The following is an 11723-nucleotide window of genomic DNA, read 5'->3' as shown; positions in this document are numbered from 1 at the left end:
GAATACCCTCCCCGCCCTGAAGAGCACTTAGGGTGCTGTGGAGTGCAAGGGGACCCAGGCAGTCTGGTGGGGGGAGGATGGAAGCCAGGGGCAGAGGGGACGAGGGGAAGAGCTGGGCCTGGGGACCGGGAGGCCTGTGGCCCTCTCCTCCCCACAGGTCTGCCTGCTGTGTGTGTCTGGGGGGCGGGGGGGGGGGGGGGTGGAGCCGGCGGGCAGAGGGCCCCGGGTTCGGAGGGGGGCCCCGGGTTCGGAGGGGGTCCCCAGTGAGGACTGTGCGGAGGCTGGAAGTGGGGTGGGCCAGCAGAGGCCTGGAGAGGCCAGCGGCCTCACAGGGGAGGCATGACTGGGGGCACCTGGTGGGGAGGGAGTGTCTCAGGGGATGGGGGAGTGGCTGAGGGCATGGGCCCCAGCTGGGCCGGCCAGAAGGATTGGGTTGGGGGCCAGGGAGGGAGGGAGGAAACCACCTCCACCTGGTGGAGAGATGGGCCTCCGATGCACCCTCCCCTTCCCAGCTCCCCCAGCCTCCCCCGCAGGCCAGCAGCTGGAAGGGTGGCCGGCTCTGGGCACTGGGTGGGCGGCAGGCGTGGTGGGCGGCTGGTGCGCTGGGCCCCGGGGTGGAGGGGGCACACGTGGGACCGTGTGCTGCCGGGCACGAGAGGGGCGCGAGGGGAGGGGAGTGCGTGCTGGCTGCGCCGGGCTTTGGGGGGGCAGGTGCGGCACAGGTGCGCGGGCGGCGCGTCCTCCGGGCGCCAGGGGGCGCTGCGGCGGGGGTGGGCCCGGGCCGTGCGTGCCCCTCCTTCCGCCCGCCGCCCCGGAAGCCGGCGATGGCGCGGAACGTACTGTGAGCAGGGCTCTCGGGGCGCGGGCGCGGGGGCGGGGCCGCGGGGATGGGACTCGGCGCCCGCGGGGGAGGGCGGGCCGGGGGTGGTCGTGGTGGAGCCGGGGGCGGGGGGGGTTGTTGGGCCCGGGCCGCCCCTTGGGGGATCGGGCGTGAGGCTCGGCGGGGGCGGGAGGAGGGGGGCGGGGTGGGGCGGGGCCTCTGCCGACCTCAGGCACGTCCCCACCAGCTGAGTCCCCTCCAGCTGAGCCCCCCCCAGTTGAGTCCCCTCCAGCTGAGCCCCCCGCCACGGTTGAGTTCCCCCCCCCAAGGCTGTCTCCCCCCGCTGAGCCCCCCCCACGGCTGAGTCCTCTCCCCCAGCTGAGTCCCCCCTCACGGCTGAGCCCCCCCGGCTGACCCCCCACCCGCAGCTCCCGGCGCCCCCCTCCCCCCCCGACGGCGCCCCTGCTGTGCCCGCCGCCGTCCCCAGGGGGATGGCCTGGCCCCCACGAGGGCAGAGCGGGGCTAGTCCCGGTGCATAGCCCTGCGCTTCCGGAACCTGTCCCTCCCGCCTCCCTGGTGCCCGCCCCACGGGGAAACCCGTGCCACCAGCTTCCACTGGGGCAGCTGCCACCTGGAACTGGGTCACCAGGACATCCCGGGAGACGGCCCCTAGCGCCCCGCTCTGTGCCTGTTCTGCCGCACGTGCCTAGGCCTGTGCCAGCCCCCTCGGGATGCCCCGCCCCCCGATATGGGCCTCTGACCCCCTCGCGCTCCCTGGACTTGAGGAGGCCCCGCGGAAGCGTGGGGTTTGGCTTCACTGAGCCCCCTGAGGTGGTGCCGGCTGCTCCCCCAGATCACGGGCCCTGCTGCACATTGCTCACCAGGGACCCCCCCCCCAAGGGCATCCTCAGCCCCTGTGCCCACCCTCCACCAAGGCGCGTCCCTGGGCTCCCAGTGGAACCTCGGCCCCTTGCAGACCCTGCAGACCTTGGGCCTTCTCCTCACCCCCGCTGCTGAGGCCCAGTTGGGCCCAGTGGGCAGTGTGGCCCTCCTGGCCCACTAAACCCCACCTGGGGCCTGGGTGCAGTTGGCAGGGGCAGGTGGGGGCTGCCTGCACTTTCTAGATGCTTCTCGCTTTGGGGGTTTTGGGGGTGGGCGGGTGGGCGGTCAGCTTGTAGCTGGTGATGTGGACACCACCTCTCCTGAGCCTCTTATCTGTTGATCTTCACGCCTGTCAAGGATGAGCTGGCGCTTCCAGCACAGGGGCGTGGAGGTGGCCCCATCTGTTTCCCCACTGAGGGGGTGGGCCGGTGCGGAATAAGCTGGTTCTGACCGAGCCCACCTCACCTGAGCCAAAGGGAGCTGGAGGGCGTGCCCTGTGTGGGGCCCGTTCCGGGGGGTGACAGCCATGCGGGGGCCACGTGCCTGTGGGACGGCACTTTGAACAAACACATGACTCTGAGCCTGTTTACGGGGTGGGGTGGGCATGTCCTCTGGTCTCTGTTCATGAATCATTCACCGGTCCTTTCCAAAGACTGACCTTGGGGGTCAACAGGCCACCCTGCCCCGAGGACTCGGGACTGGCTGCCGGTATCGGGTGAGCGGAGGGAGTGGCCTGTGGGTGACTGCCCCCTCGACTCCCCGGCCTCGTGGGCGTGATGACCTGTGGCCCCTGCCGGGGCATCCTGGGAGCCTCGTGTTCTGAATGTTTGACGTGACCCCTCTCCTCCTCACAGGTATCCTCTGTACCAGCTGGGCAACCCCCAGCTCCGGGTTTTCCGCACCAACTTCTTCGTCCAGCTGGTGCGGCCTGGCACAGCCCAGCCCGAGGACACAGTGCAGTTCCGGATCCCCATGGAGTAAGCACCCCCCACCCCAGAGGCATTCAGGCTGGGGAGGGCCCCAGGGGGCCCATGGCCCTAGAGGTGCCACTGAACCCCACTCACAGGCGAGTTTCTTCCTGCCGTGAAGATGCTGCAGGCAGTTCCGCAGTGCCCGAGGTCCGGTGTGTGCAGAGCCTTGGCGTGGGGTGCTCCCCACCTCCCCTGGGAACCTGGCCTGTGACCCAACTTCTTTTCTTGCGTCAGGCCTGGCTGCTCTTCCCAGGAGGCTGGGCTGTGACTCCTGAACCCACTCACCGTGGCTTTCAAAGCCTTTGTACTCAGTGGGTCCTTCACGGAGGCCCCAGTTACCACAGGGACACAGCCTCCCTGTGCCCCACGCTGAAGTCTTGGGAGTTCCAGGCCTGGCTTGAGCTTCTGTGTGAGCTGGGGGTTGTGCTGTCAGCCTTGGGGGCAAGGGCAGGAGAGGCCGAGGCCCATGTAGGGTGAAGAGGCAGTGGGACTAGCCCACCATCCCCTTGACCACCCTTTCTGGGAAGACGCGCTGGCTGGGAGGGCACTGCGGGCGGCTCCTGGCAGCTGGGGCCTCGCCGACCATCCTGTCCCTGCCCTTGGCAGCTGGGCCCCAGGGAGCGGGATCAGCAGGAGGGAGAGCAGAACCGAGTCCCGGGGGCTGGTCCCGTCACCCCTCACTGCTGTGTGCGGACTTGAGTGTGCTGGGCAGCGACCAGGGGCTGCATCTCCGGGGTCAGCACGGCCCGGCCTCAGCCCTGGCCTCTCCTCAGCCTGCTCCCACTTGGGGCCTGCAGTTGGCAGCCCACTCTGTCTGGCGGGTGGCTTTCTGCCTTGGCCCTGCTCAGAGTCCCTTCCTTTCTCCTCTGCCCAGGATGACCAGAGTGGACCTCAGGAATTATCTTGAGCGCATTTACAACGTGCCTGTGGCCGCCGTGCGGACGAGGGTGCAGCACGGTGGGTGCCTGGAGCAGGGGCTGCCCCTCTGTGTTGTGGGCTCCTCCCCAGAGCTCAGGGGGGCCAGGCTGTCCCTGTCACTGGCCTGGTCCCCCTCGCAGCCACTCTGACATGTAGTCCTTTGCACGTGAGGAAACTGAGGCACACAAGGGTGGAAGGGGCCTCCCGGGGCTGGGACGCGGGTGGCCTGGCCCTGCCGGCCGCTCAGAGCAGGGCCCCACACTCAACCCTCCCATCCACTTCCCTGCCTGTCCCTGGGTCGATCAGCAAAGCGCTTTTTTTATTCCCCTGGGCCTTTCTCGTTCCTTCTTGTTGACCCCTGCCCCCCAGCCCCCGGTCGCCCAGTTGTAAATATGACGACCCTCTGTCGAGGGGAGGTCAGGCAGTAAGAGCCTCTTTGCTGACGCGGCAGAAAGCCGTTTCTTGAGTTAAGACACGTTTGGGTTTTCACCCAGGTGGTGGCGCCTGCCCATGCGAGCCTGGCCTGGTGGCCGCGGGCATGCTGCCTGCAGCCCGCGGATGCCTGCGTGCTTTCCTGTTTCTAGAAAGTGGGTCCCTGGATTATTGGGACTGAAAACTGCATGCTGGGAGTGAAGGGTTTTGTCTTCTCCCCTTCTGACAGGTTCCAACAGGAGGCGGGATCACAGGAACGTCCGGATAAAGAAGCCAGATTACAAGGTGGCCTATGTGCAGCTGGTGAGCGCTCGCCCCACCCCCGCCGTGACCTGGGCGGGGGGCACTTAGTTCCAATCCACATGGAGCCCCGGGAGGAGCTGGGGTTCCGAGCACTGCTCAGAGGTGGGAGGGCACGGGCGCTGGGGAGCGGCCCCGGGGCCAGTCCTGGACGCGCCCTGGACGTGCCGTGGGCGCAGGCGCCTGCCGGGCCTGGGGGCGGGGTCAGACAGGAGCCAGGGCCAGCGAGCGTCGAGGCCAGGAAGCAGTGGATGGGGTGGAGGTCCGTCTCAGGCCAGACCACTCCGGGTGTCCTGGGGTCCTGGCTGACCCCCTCCCCTCCAGACTGGATGGTGGGGTGCACACACTCCCCCCCGGGTTCTCTTCCCTGTATCCCCTGACTGGCGGGGGGCTCCGGGAAAAGGGTCCAGCGCCCCATCTGAGCTTTTGCTGACTGAAGCCCAGAGCTGCGAGAGCAGGGCCCAGGTTTGCAAAGCCCGTCTCCCGGCTCTTCCTGTGCAGCCCGAGCGGCCCCGTGACGTGCTTTCTCAGATGTGCTCTTGACATCGTCAGCGGCCTTGGCCGCCCCGCACCAAGGCCCCGTGGGCTCCAGGCAGGATCCCTCTGCCGGGGCGGGTGACCTTGGACCTGTCCATGGAGTCTGTTAACTGCCCTGCAGTGTGAAACCCTGGTGGGGGCGGGGAGGGGTCCTCCAGCGCCTTCCCTTTCGGGGTAAACAGCCCGGGTGTGCGCGGGGAGCACGGGCAGCCCGCGGGCCCGGGGCCGCTAGGTGGCAGTAGTGCTACGGTGAAAACCCCCTCGGCCCCGGGCCTCTTTCGGGCCTGAGGAGGCTGCTTGTTGAGAGAGCAAGTTAGCATGGCTGCTTTTCTGAGAAACAGTCACAGTTGTTCTAAACAGGGGCCCCCGTAATTATTTGGCCTCATATTTGCTGCACGTAAAATCAGCCAATCCAGGCAGGGAGAGCGGCCGTTGGCCTTATAGAGACGCCTGTGTCCTCTGTGTTAAATCGGGCCATCTGTCTTTGTCGCGGCATGCCGGCTGACACCCCATATGTCGGCATTCGCCACGAGGCCTTCAGCAGGAGCTATGGTTACAAGTGGCTTTTGAGTCATCCGAGCCCTTGCGTTTCCCGGGCCCCACCTCGCTCTGGAAGCTGAGCCGCGCAGCCCGGGATCTGGTATCTGCAGCTGCCGCCCGGCCGCCTTTCTTCCCCTGTGAAATCGAGGCGGCACAAGTGGCAGCGCAGAGCGCCCCCGCCGGGCACGCTTCCCTCTGTCCCCAAATTAAATTTGTAACGGATTCCCCCCCCCCCCCCCACACCCTGCCCGACTCCAGCAGATCTTTGCCTGGAAACCGGCTGGGCGGTTGGGCCCTCGCCCCCTGAAGGGGTCCCCTCTCTGTCCCCCGTCTCTGCGGAGACGTCCTCCCCACGTGTCCCTTGGGGCCTCGTTCCTGAGCTTCTCATCACAGCGCTGATCGCAGAGCACACACAGGGCTCATCGGAAAGACCAGTGACACTCCCTTGTTTGTTTGGAGTTGGTTGCTTCCGGAAAGCTGGTCCCACGTGCTGGGGGTCCCGGGTTTCCCTCCTACAACCTGATAAATATCTCTTTGGCTCAGAGTCGGGGAGCTCTTGAGCTTGGGTCACCCCACAGCAAGGAGCCTCGGCCCCCAGGCTGAAGCTGCAGCTGTTGGTGACAGGGAGGCTGCCCCACCCCCACCCCCACCCCCGCCCCAGGCCGCCGTCTTCACTTTTCACTGTGATGCTCTCTTTTCGGCTGACCAGCTTTGGAAGGATGGAGGGTTTTGTTTCTGAAAGTACGAGGCGAATTCCTCTTGGAGGGAACCCTGGGAGCCGCAGTTGGCAGCCACGCCCAGCACTTGTCTCAGTGAGAAGTGAGGCGTTTCTCCCAGCGGCACCCTCCGTTTTTCCCGAGCTGTTGCAGATTGCCATCTTTGTATTTATATTTTAAAATGTCATTTTGGGTTTCCCCCACCTCAGAAAACTAGCAGAATCACCTCGGTATATTAAACATAAATCCCCCATTCTGGGCAATCAGCCCTGCATGTAAACTGTTGCCCTTTGGTATTTTAAAGAAGAAGAAAGAGAGTTTTGAAGTGTGTAAGTGAATCCCCCGCAGGCTGGCTACCGCGCACGCGGCCGCTGCCTGTCGTCACTTGGGGCCTGCACTCCGCGCCATGGGAGCAGGATTTATAAACGCCCCTACTCGGGCTGAGGATGTGGGCTGCTTCAGAGCATGCTTGGCCACCTGCCCAAGTCCAAATTTCTTTACAAAACAAGGGTCTTCAAGAACCAAGCGCACTTCACTGATTCTACTTATTAAAACTTTCCAGATCCGGGTGCTAGCCCTCCGTCCCTTTCTGCCCGTCTGGAGGTGGATGGCGCGGCCCTGGGAGTGTCGGCCCGGTGCCCCCGTGCGTGGAGCCGCTTCCCAACATGTAGCACGTGGAGGCGGCCCCACACCTTCTGTTGTTTGGGGTCCCCCTCCTCCCTCCGGCCCAGTGCAGGCCAGGCTGGTACCCCAGCCACGTGCTGGGGGTCCAGCTGGGACTTGGCCCGCACTCACGTGTTCTGAACTTTTAGTGAAAGATGTAAAACCAGTTAATTTGCGAAGCCGGTCTTGATTTATAGACTGCTCGTATGTGCTTTTTTTTGTATGTTATGTGTGTTTTATTTGCCAAGCTCTGAGCTGGGAGGAGGGTCCGTCTTTAATGTGGGTGAAGGCCTTTAGGTATTTTGGGTGGAAAATGTCCCAGGGAGGCAGCGGACACGATCCATGCCCTGTTTTCCTTGCCCCTGCCCCCCGTCCGGCCGGGTGACTCCTGCCGGGAGTGGATGCTCTGTGGGGTGCACACGAAGAGCTGGTCTGCTGGAGGCAGGGGCCCGGCCGGGCGTCTGTCCTGCGGGCATGGGGCACGCAGGTTCCGTCTACCCGTGGACCTTCCTCCAGGGGCTCCTGGCCTGTCCTGCCCGCCATCCAGGCTGAGCCTGTGTCTTTTCTCCCCAGGCGCACGGACAGACCTTCACGTTCCCAGATCTGTTTCCTGAGAAAAAGAGTCCTGAAGGTGGTTCTGTGGACGAGGCCCTGCGGGACCAGGTCTTGGAGGACCAGAGGCGGAGGCAAACCCCTGACCCCCGGCGCGGCGGCGTCCCCAGCTGGTTTGGCCTGTGACGGGCGGCTCGGTTGTGAGCTCAGCTCAGCTTGAATAAAAGTGCTGCTGGTGGAGACAGGCCCAGGCCCCGCGTGCTTTGTGTCCACCTACCCGCCCCCCCTCCCGCCGCCCCGCAACCCGAGCGCAGGGGCCTGGCCACGGGTGCGCCCGCATGTCTTGTGCTGATCCTGTGGGCCCAAAGCGAGCCAGGCAGTCCTGGAGCCCTGTCCCGTTGTGGAGAGACCTGCATACACGAGCACCAGGAAGAGCTGGTGTCCCGGTGATGTGTGGGGAAGTTAGAATGAGCGCTGCCGATGGGGCTCGGGAGACGGGTGGGAGAGAGCCTTTCTGGGCTGAGGGTCCAGCATGGCACAGTTGGTGGTCTTGAGTGGGGAGGGGGGGTCTGGAGGAAGTGGTGTTGAGGACACTCGTGCAGAGCAGGCCGTGGGGCTGAGGGCTGCAGGCAGGAAACAGACCAGCTCTGGAAAGATTGCCAGGCTGAAGGCTTGCAGATAGGAAATGGAGAGCAGTCAGGGATGACCAGTGCCTGGGGGCGGGGAAGGAGGGGCGCCTGGGTCCCGTGGTAGGCAGGTGGCCGTAGCGCTGGCCCCGAGGCGTCAGGGAGCCTGGTTCTCTGCGTCTCAGGTTCCTGAGATCCACCCGCAACTTGACTTCTCTGAAACCGGTGCTGCAGCTGAAAGCCTCCGAGCGCCCCCAGGAGCCAGTGCCCTGTGGCCATCCCCCAGCCCAGGGGAGGGGCAGTGAGGCCACCCTGGGTTGGCGGGGCATCTCTAAGTGTCAGTGGGCCTGGAGACCTGAGGAGCAAGCATCGTGGGTGTGTGGGGAACCAGGCCACGTCGCCCCTGGCGTGGGACATAGGCGCCACAAGGGCTCAGGGACCACCCTCTGTGGCCTCCTGGGTCCCCGAACCCTGTTCTGGAGCTTGGCTCTTCCCTCCACGGGGGAGACAGTGGGGAGCCGGCTCGGCCCCCCCCCTCCATCCCAAGGGACACCGGGGGCGTCACGTGGTCCTTTGAAGCTCCCCTCCAGCTGGAGGGTGAAGGTCCGGGCAAACTCCACCCTTCAGCGTTGATTTAAAGTGATGGGGAAGGTCGGGAAGGAGGCCGGAGAACGGAGTCAATGGTATTTTCCTGAGAGAAATAATTCATGGGCCCTGAGGACCCCAACTCAAGGCCAGGGGAGGAGTCCCGTCCTTCATCTGCTGCACTTCCAGAGCCGGCCGCCGCGGCCCCCGGACGCAGCCCCCAGACCCTCCCCACACGGCGGCCCCCTGCTGTCCTCTCCGTGCCCCCCGCGTCCCCCAGGGTCTGGCATCTACCGGTCACGGCCACAGAGGAGGGGCCGGCCCGCGGCTTCCTCCATGTCCGCAGCACCCCCAGGCCTGGTGGATGGAGTGGCCCCGGCAGTGCCTGGGGTGGGGGAAACGGTGTCCATGACAGAGCTGGGTGGGGGAGGGAGAACCAAGTGGACAGGGCCGGGGTGGGGGTTGCCTTGCAGGCGCTCAGGAACAGGAAGTGAGCCTTTCAGCCGGGGGGCTGCTCGTCTCACCCCCAGGAGCAGAGCCTTGAGAAGGGGCTGTTTGACGCCCCTGCCCCTCCTCGGCTGGAGGCTGGAGGCTTGGTGGGGAGACAGCGTGTGCCTCGCCTGGGGAGGTCTCGCTGCCCCAGGACGGTGGGCCCTACCATTGTCTTCCCCGAGCTTCTGTCTCCCTCTTCCTTGCACGGCTGGGAGATGGTGGTCCAAACCCCTGGTCCCAGCAGCCTCTTCTCCCCTGCTCCCCCACACATGGGGCCTGGAGGAGGGTCTCCCGGGGGCCCCCTAGACCGGTGTCATCCTCCCCACTGATGCCTTCACTGGACAGCCTCGCTTGGCGCTGGGAACACAGGGCCCGACCCAGGGACTTGGGGCTCCCTTTCCTGTGGGGACAGTCCTGCTGGGAGCACCCTGGGCCACCACCTGGGGAAAGTAAATGGACCAAGGAAGAGGGCGAGAGCCCACAGCAGCACCCCCCCACCCACACCCAATGCCCCACATCTTCTCTTGGCCGTGCATCGTGCCTGTGGGGGACCCAGGGTACAGCAGGCAGAGCCCGCGAAGGGAGGGGCCGAGGCTGGGGGGCTGGGCCAGCCGTCTTTTCGGTCCCTTGGGGCTGCGCCTGGGCCCTGCTTGGAGCCGGCGGGCCTGTGCTAATGAGTTATAGCTGCAGCAGGCCCGGCCCGTGGCCCACGGGACGCATCCCAGACCCCCCCAGCAGCTCCAGGTGAGGCCCGGCCGCCAGGATGGAGCGGAAGCCCATCTGGCCGCAGCCCCTCCACCCGCGTCTGGTTTTCCTCTTCAAGGGCCAGAGTCTCCCCGGGGCCGCATCACGCTGTCATCCCAGTTCCACGTGCATCGTTAAGTAACCGACAGCAGGTGACCCACCGCCTGGCCGGGCCCCTCAGCCGGTGGGGGGGGCCCACTCGCTTCTGCAGCCAGGACCCCCAGTTGAGGCTGGGGCTCCATCCTCTGGCCTCTGGGCGGCCTCCCCGGTGGCCCCAGCAGGGGACCCAGGCCCAGGGACACAGCCTTTCAGCTGCCCCTCCTGCCCCACCCCCCCCAGGCCTTAAAACACAGGAAACTAAAGAAATCAGTCCCCTTGACGGGGACTCTGGAGGGGGTCCCCTCGCACCTCCCAACGTTCATGTAATTCTGAACTCCGTTCGTGAATGAACAAATGCCTGGGTGTGTGTGTGACTCACCGGTGACTGCCCCCCCTCCCCCCGCCCCAATTCAGCACATCAGCTCCACCACACAGGAGAGCCCTGCCCTGGCCGAGCCTGGGGTGGGGTTTGGGTGGGACCCCAGCCACTGTTTTCACTGAAGCTGGCGGCTGCCACTCCTGCCTCCTGTGCTGGCTGTAAAGACGCACTCGCCCCCCACCCCGCCCCCCATCACAAAGGGCAGAAGGGCTGGTCGAGGGCTATTCTTTTCCGTCTTCAAGCACCTTTATTGAGATACGGTCCACATCCCTACAACACCCCCCATCAAAAGTGTGTTGTTTGCTGTCTTGGTACCCAGGCGGGTGTGTGTCTACCGCTGTGAACACGTGCCCACGTTACCCACAGAGCAGCTGCGCACCCACTGCCGGCACTTGCCAACCCCCCACTCCCCACCCCGGCCCCTGCCGGCCCACGTCTGCTTCCCGTCCCCATGGACCCGCCTGTTCTGGACATTTCACAGAACCGGAGTCATGCAGTGTGTGACCTTCCGTGCCTGGCTTCTGTCACTCAGCCACATGCCCTCCAGGTCCACCCATGCCGCAGCCCCTATCAGGATTTCCTTCCTTTTTCAGGCCGCGTGGTGCTCCGTGGCGTGCATGGGCCATGCTTCGTGCATCTGTTTGTCTGTGGATGACACTTGGCATGTGTGTTATCACTGCTCAGGGAGGTCGGGTGCTTAGCCTGGAATGTTTCATGGGAGGCCGGGTCTGCCTCGCCACCAACAAGGGCGTTTATCAGTCCCTGAAAGTCCCCGAAGGCTGTGGAGAGATGGGCCACGTCCGCAGACTGGCCGGCTGCTGAGACCTGGACAGGGCTGTCCAATGGCCCGCTTTCTCGGGGCTCCGGGAGCCCCACTGGCGTCCGGGTCAGGGGCTGGCACGGGGAGGGGCTTTCCAGCCAAGCCCAGGACCCCCATCCCTGTCCTCTCTCCTTCCCCGCACGCCGCACTTCAGGTCCAAACGGCACTCAGCTCTGGCCCTGGCCATCCTCCTTTCCCCGGGCTTGGGGACCAGCACACGTGCACTGGTCCCCGAGTCGCCCTGCGTGGGGGTGCCTCTCCCATCTTTGTAACTGACTCCGCGTCCCGCCAGGACAAAGGTTTCCACCTCCTCCCAGAGCTGAGCTGGGTCTCTCTGCACATCCCGCCATGTGCAGGGCATGCCCCCCAACCCCGCGGAAGCCCCTCCATTTTTGCCAGTGCCGCACACCTGCCTCCCCGACCCCACTGGGGGTGCTCGGCTTCCTGGGAGAAAGGGAGAGGCGCCCTGGAGCTGTGGTCTCCTTCCCAGCTTCCCACTCGCCCAGCCCTCAGGGAGCGGCGCCCCACAGGCTCAGCCCAGACACCCCAAGATGGCTGCAGGGACACCAGGGCCACCGGCCCGGGAAGCAGTGGCGGGGACGGCTCCGCTCGCAGCCGGCCAGGCAGACCTGTTCCGCGCCTGTGTT

At 65.6% G+C, this 11723-nt stretch overlaps 1 protein-coding gene across 2 annotated transcripts; it reads left to right on the top strand.

Annotated features, from left to right (window-relative positions):
• Positions 1-790: 790 nt before the first annotated feature.
• Positions 791-7576, top strand: MRPL23 (mitochondrial ribosomal protein L23). 2 transcript variants are annotated; one of them, XM_057729952.1, is made up of 5 exons: positions 791-841; positions 2557-2679; positions 3548-3630; positions 4253-4326; positions 7353-7576. In XM_057729952.1, the coding sequence occupies exons 1-5, from the start codon at positions 825-827 to the stop codon at positions 7515-7517; spliced, it is 462 nt and encodes a 153-aa protein (XP_057585935.1). In that variant the 5' UTR covers positions 791-824; the 3' UTR covers positions 7518-7576. The 2 variants fall into 2 exon arrangements, with proteins under 2 accessions (XP_057585935.1, XP_057585936.1); XM_057729953.1 differs by lacking the exon at positions 791-841 and adding an exon at positions 1144-2417.
• Positions 7577-11723: the final 4147 nt, after the last annotated feature.

This window comes from Hippopotamus amphibius, chromosome 3 (assembly GCF_030028045.1).
Source record: "Hippopotamus amphibius kiboko isolate mHipAmp2 chromosome 3, mHipAmp2.hap2, whole genome shotgun sequence".
Taxonomy (NCBI): domain Eukaryota; kingdom Metazoa; phylum Chordata; class Mammalia; order Artiodactyla; family Hippopotamidae; genus Hippopotamus; species Hippopotamus amphibius.
Note: the sequence above shows the minus strand (reverse complement) of the source record. Positions and strands in the feature narration are given on the sequence as shown.

Excerpts from the sequence above, each read along its gene's own strand:
- MRPL23 (XM_057729952.1), top strand. Across the intron at positions 2,680-3,547 it reads CAGTTCCGGATCCCCATGGA|GATGACCAGAGTGGACCTCA; the intron begins GTAAGCACCCCC and ends TCCTCTGCCCAG. Across the intron at positions 4,327-7,352 it reads AGGTGGCCTATGTGCAGCTG|GCGCACGGACAGACCTTCAC; the intron begins GTGAGCGCTCGC and ends TTTTCTCCCCAG.